Raw genomic sequence first — 16,611 nt, 5'->3', positions numbered from 1 at the left:
GGCTATAAAGTGGTAACAATTGTTGGGCATGGCTATTATTTGGAAGTGATGGTTAAGGTGACATGAAACATGTCTCTTTTATTTAATGGACAGGGCCTGCTGGAACCGGTAAAACAGAATCCGTTAAGGCTCTTGGTCACCAGCTTGGACGCTTTGTTCTCGTGTTCAACTGCGATGAAACATTTGACTTCCAGGTATGGTGGTTTCAACTATCATTATGCTATCTTGGAATACTGATCATAAATTCTGCAAGTTTCAAGTGTTTGTGTCTCCCGTACAGGCAGTGGCGTAGCGTGGGTTGTCAGCACCCGGGGCAAGGCAAGTAATTTGTGCCCCCTAACCCGTGGATTTGCGCCCCCTAACCCTAACCCCCAGATGTTGCGCCCGGTGCGGCCGGCCCCCCCTGCACCCCCCACGCTACGCCACTGCGTACAGGGAAGCTATAGCTGGTTTCATTGGGCAGTCCCGTATTCTGAAGCAAGAGAAGGAGCACTTCTATGATTCTGTGTCTGTACAAAAGATTGGTACCATAGGATGCCCTGCCCAATAATAGCTATTTCTGCCTCTCTAAAACTTAAGGGAAAATCCAGCCCCGTTTTACAACTGCTTAGTCTACTATTCTGCCATATAATACTCCACAGCTTCTCAGTGTTCATTAACCTTCCCCATCCTTTTTTCAGGCAATGGGACGCATCTTTGTGGGTCTTTGCCAAGTGGGCGCGTGGGGCTGCTTTGACGAATTCAACAGACTTGAGGAGCGAATGCTTTCTGCCGTTTCCCAGCAGGTCCAGTGCATCCAAGAAGCCTTGCGAGAGCACTCAAATCCAAACTTGGAGAAAAGTATGTTTGATGCATACGCCCTGCTGTTAATTATTCATGTGTGGTATCTAACAGGATACAACTCCTGAAACAAACTGCCCCCCCCCCGACCAATTAACATCTCTCTTAAAACTGGACATTACAAACATGGGTTCTATTGCTGTGCTATATTTTTGCTAGTCCATTGTCACAATGGCAACAGCCTTCACATGCTCAGGGTTAGACAAGCACTAGAGTCAGGCAGGCAAGTGAGTGGGGATGGGGCAGAGGGGTGAGCAAAGCAATAGGGGTAGTGGCAGTGAGCTGGGCTTAGGGAAGTGGGGCAGGTCAGCTGAGAGAGGTGGGGTGGTGGGTTGAGTGAGAGGGGTGGTGCAGGTGAGTTGCAAAGGTTTGATGAGTAAGGGGATGGGCTATGGGGAGCAGGTGCTTGGACAAAGAGTAGGGGGAAAGGAGGGGACTTTGGAGAGAAGGGAGCTTGGAGACCTAAGCAAGCAAGAGTCATCAGCCCCTAGTATTTCAATATAAGTGGCTTTTATTGTGAGAAGGTATGGAATCCCCAAAGAACAGAAGCCTGAGTAATTCATGCTTCCCTGTCTTTCCCTAAAGACTAGGGTGGTTTATGTTTCTGTGTCACTTCTCTGAGAATTCTTTACCTCTTTGGGCTTTGGAAGTCTAATTGCTAGCCTTGCTGACTTCCTTTCATGTGTGCGTGCATACGCAAGTTGATTTGGTTAAGAACAGCAAACTGAACGACCAATGCTTGCTTCCAGCTTCCACCACCATTACCTGTGAGTTGCTGAACAAACAAGTGAAAGTGAGCGCAGACATGGCAATTTTCATCACAATGAACCCTGGCTATGCCGGTAGATCAAATCTCCCAGACAACTTGAAGAAACTGTTCCGGAGCTTGGCCATGACAAAACCTGACCGTCAGCTGATTGCCCAAGTCATGCTGTATTCCCAGGGATTTCGGACAGCAGAAGTGCTTGCCAACAAGATTGTCCCATTCTTCAAGTAAGAAACACTGCTGGTAGTAGAAGCACGTAGCATGATTTGTTCTTAGAGCTGTGTGAATTCAGCATTAACTGGCCCAACCTGCTGCTGGCACTGTTACATTTCTGAAACTTAATCGTCAATTATTCTGATGCATCTGACTGTGCTTAGATCATATCTCATGCAACTGTAGTATAACTTGCAAGAGCATCCAACTCCAAGCCAACTTCAGCATTAATCGGTTGGTGTCTTTGGCTCCTTAGGTTATGTGATGAGCAGCTCTCCTCTCAAAGCCATTATGACTTTGGCTTGAGAGCTCTGAAGAGCGTCCTGATCAGTGCTGGCAACGTGAAGAGAGAGAGGATTCAGAGAATAAAACGGGAGAAGGAGGAGCGTGGTGAAGTGGTTGATGAAGGAGAAATTGCTGAGAACTTGCCAGAACAAGAGGTATAGCCTGGGTTTGCATGTGACGAAACTAATGTAAAGTACAGTTACATACGCAGATGCTTTGAGACTATGGATGCACAAAAGGAGTGTAGTGTTAAATTGTTTTCTTGCACCCTGTATTCAAGTCTATCATGCCTCTTGCTGCTGCAGATGTTGCTTTATCTAGCTACCAGTAGGCTTTGATAGAAGGCATCTGAATTGGTGTCAGAAGTGCTGCTGTTCATCATGAGGGCTTCACTTTATGTCCTCTCCATAGTATAGAATCTTAAAATCTAAAGGAAAATTCAGTAATTGACATTGCATCATTCACAAAGCTTTTATTTCTTTACATTTTATCTAGCATGTAGATCTTAAGTATTTGTGCTTCAATTTTGCATTTTTATCTTGCGAACCACCCTGAGATTTTTGGGCGAAGTGCGGTATATAAATTTAATAAATAACAATAACAATAATAATTAAAAAGTATTTCTGATGTAGGATCTCAATTTGATATTGTACCCAGAAGTATCACTTGAGTATTTTCATAATGCTTCTCACACGAGTTAATAAGCAAGTTGGTTTTTTTGTTCTTCTCTGTAGATCCTGATCCAGAGTGTCTGTGAAACAATGGTACCCAAACTGGTTGCAGAAGACATACCATTGCTTTTCAGTCTCTTGTCCGATGTGTTCCCTGGCATTCAGTATCACCGTGGAGAAATGACTGCCCTGAGGGAAGAGCTTAAGAAGGTCTGTCAGGAAATGTACCTGACGTACGGCGATGGGGAAGACATTGGCAGCATGTGGGTTGAAAAGGTACGTTGCGTCAGTGCTCACTGCCAACAAATAGCACAAAGCTATGTGAGATCTGGCCACAAACAGCCTTCTAGACATTTAAACAAGATAATTATATCTTCCTTGTATTTATATTCTATCTCCCCTCCATCATGGAACCCAAGGTAGTATACCTGTGGTTGCCAGGTGTCGCCCACCCAAGCACTGAGCAAACCCAGACTTGCTTAGCTTCAGCAAAGTGATGGCTTTACTTGTTTTTGGACCATGGCAGTTAGACCCACCCAAAGCATTCTACATTAAGATGTTCCTCATGCAACACTTTTATTTTTCTCCTTCTCCATAGGTTCTTCAGCTCTACCAAATTACCCAGATCAATCATGGTTTGATGATGGTGGGCCCATCTGGAAGTGGAAAGACCATGGCTTGGAGAGTTCTTCTGAAAGCACTGGAGAGGCTGGAGGGTGTGGAAGGTGTTGCCCACATCATCGATCCCAAAGCCATCAGCAAAGATCATCTCTATGGCACTCTCGATCCCAACACCAGAGAGTGGACAGATGGACTGTTCACGCATGTCTTGAGAAAGTGAGTGTGTGCTATAAGTAAAGGTGTGAGCTAGAAATTTCTCCCTGGTGTAGGAGGAACTTGGGCTGGCTGGATGTTCTCTCACATGGCCCTACATTATTTCCTTGTCTAGGATAATAGATAACGTGAGAGGCGAACTACAGAAACGGCAGTGGATCATCTTTGATGGAGATGTTGATCCTGAGTGGGTTGAGAATTTGAACTCTGTTCTGGATGACAACAAGCTGCTGACACTGCCAAATGGAGAACGTCTGAGCCTCCCACCAAACGTAAGGCTAGCTACTTTTTTCCCCAAATAAGAAAACAAATCTGCTTGGACAATATTGCCGGATTGGCAAAATTTCTGGTAGTTTTGAGATGCTTGTGTCAGCCAGGAAATTCATTTTAAGGTGTTTCCAGCAGACACAGTTTGGAAGTAGGTTGTTACTCCCTGGTTTTGTCATGTTGCGCTTTGCCAGTTCCCATTAGATTATGAGGAACTGCCTTACTTAAAGGGCTGGCTATAAAATATTACTTGAGGTTTAACTTGTACCATTCTGATTGCAATGCTGTCTTAATGCTCCCAGTGGCCTCTTAACAGGCTAAGGTTAGTCAAAGGAGAAAACTCTTAGAAGTTAGACACAGCTGTGTCCTCAGATAATTTTGAGGCCGGCACTGGTTTCTAAGCCATCTTTCTGCTTTTTCCCATAGGTGCGCATCATGTTTGAAGTTCAGGATCTGAAGTATGCTACTCTGGCCACAGTGTCAAGGTGTGGCATGGTTTGGTTCAGTGAAGATGTTCTAAGCACTGACATGATTTTCAACAACTTCCTGGCCAGACTGAGGAGCATCCCTCTGGATGAAGGCGAAGAGGAAGCTCAGCGTAGGAGAAAGGGCAAGGAAGATGAAGGAGAGGAAGCAGCTTCCCCAATGTTGCAGGTATAGTTCAAGAGTATATAACATGAAAGATTGCAGTACCACCTTGCCGTGGGCACGCAGATTATTATACGAGTAGTTCAGCTCTATTTTGCCCGATAATGGTTGACGAAACGCTGTTTCAACAGATTCAGAGGGATGCAGCAACAATTATGCAGCCATACTTCACATCAAATGGGCTGGTGACGAAGGCACTCGAACATGCTTTCAAGCTGGAGCACATCATGGACCTCACTCGCTTGCGCTGTCTTGGCTCCCTCTTCTCCATGCTGCACCAGGCTTGCCGCAATGTAGCGCAGTACAATGCCAACCACCCAGACTTCCCTATGCAGATAGATCAGCTGGAACGCTACATCCAGGTAATTCCCATAGCTAAGTAAATAAAAAAGAGGAAACTGTCAAGCTGCCAGCCTTGTTAATTAATCTTGCTGTTAATTTTCATGTGGCTCTCTTGTGTGGGATTCCCTTTTTTTCTGCACTTTTACTGATCAGTTTCTGAACTTTCTCAGCGATTCCTCGTGTATGCGATTCTGTGGTCCCTTTGCGGAGACAGCCGTCTGAAGATGAGAGCCGAGCTGGGTGAATACATCAGGAGAATCACAACTGTGCCACTGCCTTCTGCACCAAATATACCTATCATTGATTACGAGGTAAAAAATAAACCTTTCCATTTTCTAAATGCCAGGCTTAATGTACTTATTTATTGATGCTATTTGCACAAAACTTAATCAATACAACAAAATAGATGATTTCATAGCCTTCTTCCAGAGACTTAGCAGCAACATATTTATTCAGTGCACTTACATTTTGGACGATGTACTTAACTGAACCAATTTCTTGGTGATTTGAATCTAAGGCTGTCATCAGATTTAAAAACTGATCCTTGAGCCTTGTTGATCTGGTTGGTTTTTAATTCATACGCTTGTATATCAGAATAAATAAATTCAAAAAAAAAGCATACTTTGCTTTTAGATGGTATACTCAGGTATTTTAGAGTCATTTCCCACCACTCACTCAGAAGTGTATTAGCTGCTGTCTGTAATGAGTTTCTTTGTTAAAATCTTTTATAAAGTGTTCTTAATTTGCTGTCAGCTTAGTGGAGGCACTTCAGGGTTTTTTTAATTGCAGCAAACAAAAGCAGGGCCAACATAAATATATAGAAGTCAGTAGTACCAGCAATATATACACAAGCTTATTTTAAATGCTTTTGATCAGCTTAATGTTGCAATTAATGTTAAACCTTGAAGTACCCGCTTTAAACAACACCAAGTTGTTGCTTTGGCAGCAACAGAAGCAGATAATACCAGATACTTAATTTTCTTTCTCTCTCTCCATAGGTCTCAATTACTGGTGAGTGGATTCCCTGGCAGTCAAAGGTCCCGCAGATTGAAGTCGAGACTCACAAAGTGGCAGCTCCTGATGTTGTGGTGCCAACCCTAGACACCGTCCGCCACGAAGCATTGTTGTATACTTGGCTTGCGGAGCACAAACCCCTAGTGCTGTGTGGGCCGCCAGGTTCTGGAAAGACCATGACACTCTTCAGTGCACTCAGGGCTTTGCCTGACATGGAGGTAAACAGTTCTTTGTGTGTGACCTTCTCCCATTCCGAACATTCTGAATGAGTAACCACATCTGCAGGCTTTAAAATGCCACTGAGCAGCAGAAGATCAGAATAATTTATTCATCTTCCACATTTAATTAAATCTCTCTGCACAACAATACAATAAGCAGAACGAGCGAGGAGGCGCTCGTTCCTCTCTTTTTTTGCCAAGCCATTTTGTAGATAGTTCATTGCTGCCTCTGAGCCAGAATGGTTTGTTAGTTTAAGAACTTTAGATACCACTTTTCAAGTTTACAAAAAGCAATTAAAACAAATTCAGCTAACCTGGCATGCTAGCAGAAGAGCAAGAGAGGGAAGTCACAATGTTGACTTCCTCCCATAGAAACATGAGCAGCATTCATAAAGAACAAAGGAAGACGAGCAACAAAACTTTAAAAGCTGTCACCAGTCAGCAGTGTTTATGCCTCTTGGATCTTGCTGCATATTCCTTTCCTGATCACGTCCTTGCATTTTTAGGTGGTTGGTCTGAATTTCTCCAGTGCTACTACTCCAGAGCTGCTCCTGAAAACCTTTGATCACTACTGTGAATACAGGCGTACGCCTAACGGTGTGGTGTTGGCTCCTGTCCAGCTAGGAAAGTGGCTGGTGCTCTTCTGTGACGAAATCAACTTGCCGGATATGGATAAATACGGCACACAGAGAGTCATATCCTTCATCAGACAAGTGAGTATAAGTCAGATTAAAGAACTCAACTTTTTTTGTCATAGTTAAACTCCGTCATAACCGCCTCTCTCAAATCCTCAGATGGTGGAACATGGAGGTTTCTACCGCACATCTGACCAGACATGGGTGAAACTGGAGCGAATTCAGTTTGTTGGAGCGTGTAACCCACCTACAGATCCTGGAAGGAAGCCTCTTTCGCATAGGTAATGTGTCCACATTGCTGTTGATAAGTTGCTGGAGCTTTAAGGATCAAACCTGCAGTCCACATTCATTTTAATGTGCTTTACTGAGAAGTAGGATTCAGCCTTTCAAATGCTCTATTAATGCTTTGGCTACTGGAATGTAGAACTTCAGAGTCTTTTTGTTGTTGCAGTAGGCTTTGCACGCTAGTTCTGACACCTTGAACATGGCCTGGCATCTCAATAGCAGCCGGTGCTGTGCTTTCAGGACCAGTGAAAGCTTTCAGGGCCTGTTTTTGCCATATCTAGACCCATGTATTTAGCCTAATAGCTGAGGTGCTACAGAACTCACCTCTCCTGTATGCCTTCCTAGATTTCTGCGCCATGTTCCTGTTGTGTACGTGGACTATCCTGGCCCAGCTTCCCTCACTCAGATCTACGGCACTTTCAATCGCGCTATGTTGAGGCTCATTCCATCTCTCCGCACGTATGCAGAACCTCTCACTGCAGCCATGGTTGAGTTCTACACAATGTCTCAGGTAACTGGAATGATAAAGCTCTTTGCAGCTTTTTTATCAAATGTCTAGAGTGAGCAGTTAAAAAATACTTCCCTGCTTACTATGGACAACTCATTATCCTGTTACTTCCAGGAAAGGTTTACTCAAGACACACAGCCGCACTACATCTATTCACCCCGTGAAATGACTCGATGGGTGAGAGGGATCTTCGAAGCTCTGAGACCACTGGAAACATTGCCTGTCGAAGGCCTCATTAGAATTTGGGCCCATGAAGCCCTGCGTCTCTTCCAAGACAGGTAAAGTGTGAAATCATAGAATTGCAGAGTTGAAGGGACGCTGAGGGTCATTTAGTTCAACCCCCTGCAATGCAGGATTGCACAGCTGTCCCATAGGGGGATCGAACCTGCAACCTTGACATTATCTGCACCATGCTGTCTCCAACTGAGATCACAGTATACTTTTTAAAACTCCTTTTTGGTAGGAGGCAGGGTGCACAATCTCTTTCCCAACCCCAATTTTATGCTCTCAACAACCCATGATGGGGGCTGAAACACAGTGGCTGGTCCGTGGTCACCCAGTGAGCTTCATGGCTGATTGGGGATTTCAATCCTGGCCTCCCAGTTCCTAGTCCAACACTAGGCACTGCACCTCACTGGAATAAAGTGTGACTGCACACTTGGTAGTATAATAGTCCACAAGCATTCAGGCTGCATAGAATTCCTCTTGTGTGTTCAGACTGGAGCAAGTCGTTGCAATATGTTTTTCTTAATTAACACAACACAGTTTACTGTATTGTAAATAAGCCCTTTCTAGTAAATGCACATGTTTTTGATGAAATAGAAGGATGCACATTACCATAAATTCAGTTTGCCATTTGTTCACCAGTAGCTGGCATCTCTAGGTAGGGTAGGAAAGACTGAGAGATGTACCAGTTTTCTATCTTAGTATAATGTAGCTTCCTTGTCCCTGGGGTTTGGCTTTTTTGGCTTTTTGTTGGGGGTGGAAAGTCAGTGGAAGTATTTATAGGTCCTGTTTCAGCATCACTGCTATGGGCCATCTTTCCACCCAAATCTTAGTGCAGAAAAAAAATGGACAGCTAACTGGGGGGAAAGTGTATTTAAAACATGTTTAGATACCTCTTGGGATTTGTGAGCAAATTTCAAGCTAACTGAGCACTACTTTTCACACCTCATAATTTGAACTCTGGGCATATGATGTAAATGTCAGTGTCCGGGTTCAAAAGATGAGACAAACTCAGAGGGAAATTGCTTAGCTATAGGAATATTCAGAACATGAATTACTTGCCAGTGGTGTCCCTGAATCGTAGACCATTGCAAGTGAAATGCAACCATTATGTTTCACTGGTAGTTGGGAGAAGTGCATTTCACACTTTTGAAATAGTATTAATACCAAAGCTTCTTTGTCATGAAGTCTTAACTTCAAGCTGTGAATGTGCTTTCTAATACTAATGGTTCCTCCTTTTATCTAGGCTTGTGGAAGATGAGGAGAGACGGTGGACTGATGAAAACATTGACATGGTAGCTCTGAAGCACTTCCCCAACATAGACAAAGAGAAAGCAATGGCCAGGCCCATTCTGTACAGCAATTGGCTATCCAAGGTATAAGCTCTGCTGCTTACTTGAACTTTAATACATCAATACATTGCTTTAGTTTGTGGGTATGTAGAAGTGTGCTGCATTTTATTTTTTCTACTTTTTTGGTTGATGGAGAAAACCTATGACATTAAAACTTCTTTAATCAGTTGCAAATTGTATTATCATGACTTAATCATTGGTAGCAGATGTTGACTTGGTTTGACTAATAATTTAGAGCATAATTACATTTGGTGTGTTTACATCGGAAGTTACTGTCTTGACCTCGCTTTAAAAACTTCCTTGGATATCAGGGCACAGCTACCCTTTTGAGGATGAGCACCTCTCAATTTCCCCCGTAGCTACTAACTGTTTTAGTGTGAGATTCATGCAAGAATTGAGCTACCTGGGATTTTGAGTGTCTCTTAAAATAAATGTAATTAGGTGCACATTTTATCCATATTACCTTCAGGCAGAATGTTTGCCTGTATGGGAATTTAGTTGTCTCCTCGTCCAGCTCACATACATTTCCCCTCTTCTGCTTCCCTTCTTGTAAAAATGAGTCTACGACTGCTGGCTACTTGGCCAGCAACTGATGAAAAGTATGATCAGGGTAGGCACTAGGGACATTACAGCAAACTGGCCACCTGGAGGCTGCATGTTGCATCCAGCCTATGTGCAAAATTCTCCCATGTGGCTGTCTTCATTCTTGCCCTTCAGCTGAAGTTCTGCAAAACTTCACTAGATTTTTTCAGTGATTACTTCTCATTCCTCATCTTGGGAAGACGCATTTGTCTGTTGCCCACCACTGTTCCCTACTTGGGAAAAGCTTGGAGATTATTGTTAGTCAACATGCGACAGTCAATTAATTAAGATGGGTGGATAAGCTTCATGAGTAGGCAATAGTTTGTGCCTCTTCAAATATTGTCATAAACAAGGACAGCTCTAATGCTGATGCTTTATGGTTTGCAAGTATTTAAGTTGTTTGCACTGTCTTTTAGGATTATATTCCAGTTAATCAAGAAGAGCTAAGAGACTATGTGAAAGCCAGACTGAAGGTTTTCTATGAAGAAGAACTTGACGTACCACTTGTCTTGTTCAATGAAGTCTTGGACCATGTGCTAAGAATTGACAGGTACATGACTCTTGTGTTCTAAACTTTTTTCCAGTTGTAGCACCTTGGCAAATATGTTTCTAAACCCGTCCAGTATGTATTTAGAAAGGGGATACAGTTTTTTTAAATCACCTTGGACATTGAGTGCTAGAGCAGAACACAAAGAATATTGCCTACTAGGTACCAGTAATACATATGTATTTTTGTAGGGGATGGTTGTTTACCAGTTACTCCTAAGCTGCAATTGTAGGCACAGTTAACTAGGAATAAGTGCCATTGAAAACAATAGAATTTAACCCCTGAGTAAGCACGCATGGGATTCACTGCTAGTCAGTATTGCATCTTCTAAGTCAAGACTCTCTTTTCAGAATCTTCCGTCAGCCTCAGGGACACTTACTTCTCATTGGTGTTAGTGGAGCAGGAAAAACTACTCTCTCGCGATTTGTGGCTTGGATGAATGGCTTAAGTGTCTACCAAATTAAGGTTGGTGTGCCCATTTCCCTAAACTGAAGGTCCAGCTTCTGTTTCTTGCAGCATTAAATCAAGCTTGGCAGGCTAGATAAAATCATAGACGTTTAATCTATAACGGATGTTCACAGGTGCATAGAAAGTACACTGGTGAAGACTTTGATGAAGATCTGAGAACAGTATTGAGACGATCTGGCTGCAAGAATGAGAAAATAGCATTCATTATGGATGAATCAAATGTACTTGATTCTGGATTCCTGGAGAGAATGAATACTCTGCTGGCCAATGGAGAGGTAACTTTACTAAAGGCTGGACTTGGGGGGGTGGGGATCCGAACTGTGCCATCCAATCCTGTTTAAGAGATTCTGGATGACTGACAAGCTGCTATGCAGGCCCATAAAATTCTTGAACAAAACAATCTACTGCCCAAACTTAACAATTTTTTAGAGGCTCTGATTTCAGATTGTCATTGGATCCTCATCAATATTTGTCTCAACGCAAAATTCAGAGACCTGTCTGTAAATTAACGTGTGTCTCTTCCATTTAGGTTCCTGGCTTGTTTGAAGGGGATGAATATGCCACACTTATGACTCAGTGTAAGGAAGGAGCCCAGAAAGAGGGTTTGATGTTGGATTCGCATGAAGAACTATACAAATGGTTCACCAGCCAAGTCATTCGTAATCTCCATGTGGTCTTCACCATGAACCCATCTTCTGAGGGCTTGAAGGACAGAGCAGCTACATCTCCAGCCCTCTTCAACAGGTACACAGCTGCTTATTTTCCATTACATCCATTACAGTGGTGTGTGGATAATTCAGATGAGCAGGGCTGTAAACTACGATTAGTCTTCATAGCGTGTCATCTTTTGCTTTAGGTGTGTCTTGAATTGGTTTGGAGACTGGTCGACAGAGGCGCTTTATCAAGTTGGCAAAGAGTTCACCAGCAAAATGGACCTTGAAAAGCCAAACTACATTGTACCAGACTACATGCCAGTTGTCTATGACAAGCTGCCACAGCCACCATCACATAGGGAAGCCATCGTGAACAGCTGTGTATTTGTTCACCAGACCCTTCATCAGGTGGGTTTGTCCTCCCACTTTTTGTACAGCTTCTTGCAGTCCTCAAAACATTTCCTGCTTCAAAGGATATTTTAAAATATGTCCTCAGTTTTTAACACACTCTTTACCCTTTCTGGCAGGCTAATGCTCGTCTAGCCAAACGTGGTGGCAGGACAATGGCCATCACTCCTCGTCATTATTTGGACTTCATCAACCACTATGCCAATTTGTTCAATGAGAAACGGAGTGAGCTGGAAGAGCAGCAGATGCATTTGAATGTTGGTCTTAGGAAGATCAAGGAAACGGTTGACCAGGTATGAGTCTTAAGGAAAGAGCATTGGAAGAAGGAAGAAACCATTCATGACAATCCTTGGAAGTTGTCTTGAAAAGAGTTCACTGTAATTGAGAATTTGCTGTCGGTTCTAGGTAGAAGAACTTCGCCGTGACTTACGGATAAAAAGCCAGGAGCTGGAAGTCAAGAATGCAGCCGCTAATGATAAGCTGAAGAAGATGGTGAAAGATCAGCAAGAGGCAGAGAAGAAAAAGGTGAAGACCTTAAAGTCCTTTTTAGTGCATGTTGTCGCACCGAGTTGTGCCTCTTAACTCAGAGCAGATAGGGTAAGAACGGGGCTCTTGAAATGTCCTGTGTAACTTGCTTCCAGGTTATGAGCCAGGAAATCCAGGAGCAGTTGCATAAACAGCAAGAGGGCATTGCAGACAAGCAGATGAGCGTGAAGGAAGATCTGGATAAGGTGGAGCCTGCAGTCATCGAGGCTCAAAATGGTATGTGAAAGTCATCTGTTGGGCAGCTTTTCAGTGCATTCCAATCTGCTGCATGCAACAGGAACATTTTGCTCCATGCTTTCGAATATGCCTTTTATGGCTCCCCCAAAAAATCAGTGCTTTTTGGCTTGTCAGCTTAATTCTTCTGGGTAATACTTTGATCAATAATCAGGTTTGGGCTCTGATTGATTAGAAGCACAAGTAGTGCAGCTTTCCAGAATGCCAGATCATGTTGCTAGATAATCCACATTGTATATGGATGCTGTTGTCTTTAAATAAAAGGCAAAAGCATTGCCTTTCAAAAACAAAACCAAGAAGTTCATCTGCCATGAAAAGAAGTACCCAGTCTGGCTATGCCTTTGACAAAGGCTTTGAAGTTGCTTATCATAGTTTTGTGTGTTTTGAAATGGTGTTTCTGAAGGCTGAGAATCTGGGAAACATCCAGGTCATTTTCCCTTGGCTTTAAAAAAAACAGTAGGAGATGTGCCTGGTAAATTGTGCCTTTCGTTTTTTAAATTAAAGTTGCTTTTTGCTGAAGCTTAAGAATCTTTCACACCGATCCTCAAGATTTGCTAATCATCTTGCTCTTCATTGTTTTCTCCCAAATCACAATCTTTTCTCTCCTGGCTGATTGGGCTTGCTTCTTCCTAGCTGTTAAATCAATAAAGAAACAACATCTGGTGGAGGTTCGTTCTATGGCCAACCCTCCTGCTGCCGTGAAGCTGGCGTTAGAGTCGATCTGCCTGCTCTTGGGTGAAAGCACAACTGATTGGAAACAGATCCGTTCCATCATAATGCGGGAAAACTTCATCCCAACCATTGTAAACTTTTCTGCTGAGGAGATCAGGTGAATAATTGGCAGGTTTACAGTGGCTGCTGCAGGGAACAGAAATAAATGGTTCATGAAGACTGCTGCAACACTTATTGCATGTTGCAGATAAAAAGCATACATTTTTAGGGCTCGTTTTCTGCTTCAAATTAGTAAATCTCATCTTGATTCAAGGAGAACATTCTCAGAAAGAAACTCTCCATTCAGTGGATTCCATTGTGGCCAAATCTCAGTCTTGGAACCAAATTTCTTTCTCCTATTCCCAGCAGCAGCCTTCAGTGTTCGTTTTTGCATGCTGAACCCTTTTTTCCATCCCCTTAATAGCTGTGAGCTCTATAAAGAAGCAGCACCTTATTGAAGTAAGAGCTATGGGCAACCCACCTGCGGCGGTAAAACTGGCTTTAGAATCCATCTGTCTCCTGTTGGGTGAGGAGACGAATGACTGGAAAAAGATCAGGCCAGTTATTCTGAAAGATAATTTCATCAGCAGCATTGTCAACTTTAATATTGAAGACATGAGGTATTTGTGTTCTATAGCTTTGCTTACCAAGGTGATGGGATAACTTGCAGGCTTGGCAATTGCATGCTGGATGGTAACACCACGCTTGTCCAGATACTTTCTCAAACTCTCTCTTTCTCTCCCCACCCCCTTATTCCAGTGATGCAATACGGGAGAAGATGAAGAAGAACTACTTGTCAAACCCAAGTTACAATTATGAAATTGTGAACAGAGCATCTTTGGCCTGCGGCCCTATGGTGAAATGGGCTATTGCACAGGTAACTTGTCTTGCGGTATTTAACTGGATTAGGATAAAATACTATAGAAGCTCAGTAGTATTTTGAAGGTGGTTTCCTGCCTCTTGCTGTTTAGCTCAGCAGATCACTGACAATCCCATAGTGGCTTTAAAAATAACAAAGCTTTAAAACCAGAACTGTTTAAGTGTCCCAGAACTGAGTGACCTGGTGTTATGTTTCCCCCCCCTAGCTGAACTATGCCGACATGTTGAAACGGGTAGAGCCCCTGAGAAATGAACTGCAGAAACTGGAGGACGATGCCAAAGACAACCAGCAGAAGGCCAACGAAGTAGAACAGATGATTAGAGACCTGGAGGCCAGCATTGCCCGCTACAAGGAAGAATATGCCGTGCTGATTTCCGAGGCTCAGGCTATTAAGGCGGATCTGGCTGCTGTGGAAGCAAAAGTGAGATAGCCGTGAATTTATCCTTGTTGCGCTTCCTTAGAAATTTGTGGTTTCCCTCTTTTATCATTTCTCCTTAAGGGCTTACATTATAGTTGCAACCTTGAGTGGTCTAGCTGAGGGAGGCAAAAAGATAGTAGAATGTGTGCTTCTAAGCATTCTACACAATTTCCTTGTTAGTGCTCTTTGTTCAGGCATGAATTTAAAATCCAAACTTCATTTGTATATTGAAGAGAGTTTACTTATTTTGCTTCTATATTTAATACCAATAGCATAGTTAGGTAATCTATAAATTTGTCCACGTTAATAAATGCAGTATAATTTATACAATTTTAGAAGCTTAATTTAAAAATGTGGGTATCTACTTCTGTGTCTTCTGTAATAATTCCTACAGCTGCCTAGTGCTGCATATATTCTAGGTTTTAAGGCTGCCTTTTAAGCCAAACTTGATAAGCAAACAATTTTGCTATGTTTCTTTGTTGGTGCTAGCTGTACTTTCTAATAAAAAATAAAGTTGTGGTTATGCTCCCCTTTTCCTCAGCCTCCTAGGTATTTGAAATGTGTGTTTCGTAATAGGATGCTGAAAACCTGGCCCTGTATCTAGTGCAGTTACAAATTTCTCCATTTTTTCAAAGGCAGGTAGTAATCTTCGATCCAGTTTTCGTTTAACTGTAGCAATGGTTTTACTTGCAGGTAAACCGCAGTACGGCTCTCTTGAAGAGTTTGTCTGCAGAGCGTGAAAGATGGGAGAAAACAAGTGAAACCTTCAAAAACCAGATGTCCACCATTGCAGGAGACTGCTTGCTCTCAGGAGCCTTCATCGCTTATGCTGGTTACTTTGACCAACAGATGCGTCAGAACCTTTTCACAACATGGTCTCATCACTTGCAGCAAGCAAATATTCAGGTAAAAAACTGTTCATAGGTCATAAAGACCACTGTTATTTACTTGAACTGATTAGAGCATTTCACTTTACCGTGCACCTTCCTCTTCCGTGAAGCTCAGAACAGCTTCTGCATGTTTCACACGTGGTCTCCCACCTGAGCAGCTTACAAAACCAGATACGCTCTGCAGAACCATCATGTCCCTTCAGCCATTTTATTTTGTTCCCAGATGTCTGATGATTTTATAAGGTGGCTGATAATAAAGGGTGATGCAACATGGGTATTTTAGGATGGGATAGTTCAGTTGGTAGAGCACAAGACTCTTACTGTCAGGGTCGTGGGTTCAAGCCCCGGGTTGGGCGAAAGATTCCTGCATTGCAGGTATTTTGGACTAGATGACCCTCAGGGTCCCTTCCAATTCTACAATTCTACGAATTGTCAACACTGTTGCCATCACCTCCTTTGACTTCAAGCTCTGCCCCCACTTTGCCATAAATGGCAGTGAGTGAATATGGTCTGCAGCCAAGAGAATGCCAATGTTTGTGGGAGCCCAAAGCCATAAGTAGCACAAAGACAACTGATTGCTTCACCTAGTCACAAAAGTTTGTCAGTTCTTGGCTATGAAACACAATGGTCCTTTCCCTACAGTTCCGTACAGACATTGCTAGGACGGAATACCTGTCCAACGCAGATGAACGCCTTCGCTGGCAAGCAAGTTCCCTACCTGCAGATGACCTGTGCACAGAAAATGCCATCATGCTGAAGCGATTTAACAGGTATTGTTGCTTTTCTTTTAATTAGTTTTGTGCGTACCAATGGCTTCTTCAGGCCAGAAAAGCTTTCCAGTGGAAGTACCATTTCAAACCTTCTGATGTGATCATTTCTGTCCAAGCTTTCTCTAGTGATTATGAGTGTTTTGGAATTGCCTGGGCTCTCGGCATTTAGATAAGAAGCCTTGTTAAAAGACAGGTGAAACCTGCTCATTCAACACATTGTGAGCACAGTTATTTGCCAGAGGATATTGTGAATGGCCACTGGCACAGACAGCATGTGCTAGGAAGATTTTGTGGAGAAGTCTAGCATAGTCTTAAAATGAAACTTTCAAGTGGCGTCTGGCAAAACCACTGTTCTAAGAATTGCCATGCTAGATCAGATCCCTCTAACAGAGCACTCTATA

At 43.0% G+C, this 16,611-nt stretch overlaps 1 protein-coding gene across 1 annotated transcript in view; it reads left to right on the top strand.

Annotated features, from left to right (window-relative positions):
* Window positions 1-16,611, top strand: part of DYNC1H1 (dynein cytoplasmic 1 heavy chain 1) — a 57,016-nt gene that overhangs the window by 25,314 nt on the left and 15,091 nt on the right. Inside the window, exons 28-56 of the mRNA XM_079947632.1 lie at window positions 94-194; window positions 681-840; window positions 1,590-1,833; window positions 2,076-2,259; window positions 2,839-3,051; window positions 3,374-3,612; window positions 3,725-3,881; window positions 4,303-4,530; window positions 4,656-4,886; window positions 5,037-5,177; window positions 5,865-6,098; window positions 6,605-6,811; window positions 6,893-7,014; window positions 7,364-7,529; window positions 7,641-7,804; window positions 8,998-9,127; window positions 10,102-10,235; window positions 10,583-10,697; window positions 10,814-10,975; window positions 11,230-11,444; window positions 11,557-11,761; window positions 11,881-12,054; window positions 12,167-12,286; window positions 12,403-12,523; window positions 13,175-13,370; window positions 14,012-14,129; window positions 14,338-14,553; window positions 15,244-15,456; window positions 16,083-16,210. Coding sequence (XP_079803758.1) covers window positions 94-194; window positions 681-840; window positions 1,590-1,833; window positions 2,076-2,259; window positions 2,839-3,051; window positions 3,374-3,612; window positions 3,725-3,881; window positions 4,303-4,530; window positions 4,656-4,886; window positions 5,037-5,177; window positions 5,865-6,098; window positions 6,605-6,811; window positions 6,893-7,014; window positions 7,364-7,529; window positions 7,641-7,804; window positions 8,998-9,127; window positions 10,102-10,235; window positions 10,583-10,697; window positions 10,814-10,975; window positions 11,230-11,444; window positions 11,557-11,761; window positions 11,881-12,054; window positions 12,167-12,286; window positions 12,403-12,523; window positions 13,175-13,370; window positions 14,012-14,129; window positions 14,338-14,553; window positions 15,244-15,456; window positions 16,083-16,210 — 5,038 coding nt within the window. The remainder of the gene's footprint in view (window positions 1-93; window positions 195-680; window positions 841-1,589; window positions 1,834-2,075; window positions 2,260-2,838; window positions 3,052-3,373; window positions 3,613-3,724; window positions 3,882-4,302; window positions 4,531-4,655; window positions 4,887-5,036; window positions 5,178-5,864; window positions 6,099-6,604; window positions 6,812-6,892; window positions 7,015-7,363; window positions 7,530-7,640; window positions 7,805-8,997; window positions 9,128-10,101; window positions 10,236-10,582; window positions 10,698-10,813; window positions 10,976-11,229; window positions 11,445-11,556; window positions 11,762-11,880; window positions 12,055-12,166; window positions 12,287-12,402; window positions 12,524-13,174; window positions 13,371-14,011; window positions 14,130-14,337; window positions 14,554-15,243; window positions 15,457-16,082; window positions 16,211-16,611) is intronic.

The sequence above is a fragment of the Podarcis cretensis genome (genome assembly GCF_951804945.1).
Source record: "Podarcis cretensis genome assembly, chromosome: 1".
Taxonomy (NCBI): Eukaryota; Metazoa; Chordata; class Lepidosauria; order Squamata; family Lacertidae; genus Podarcis; species Podarcis cretensis.
The sequence above is the reverse complement of the archived record's forward strand: the minus strand, read 5'-3'. Positions and strand labels throughout refer to the sequence as shown.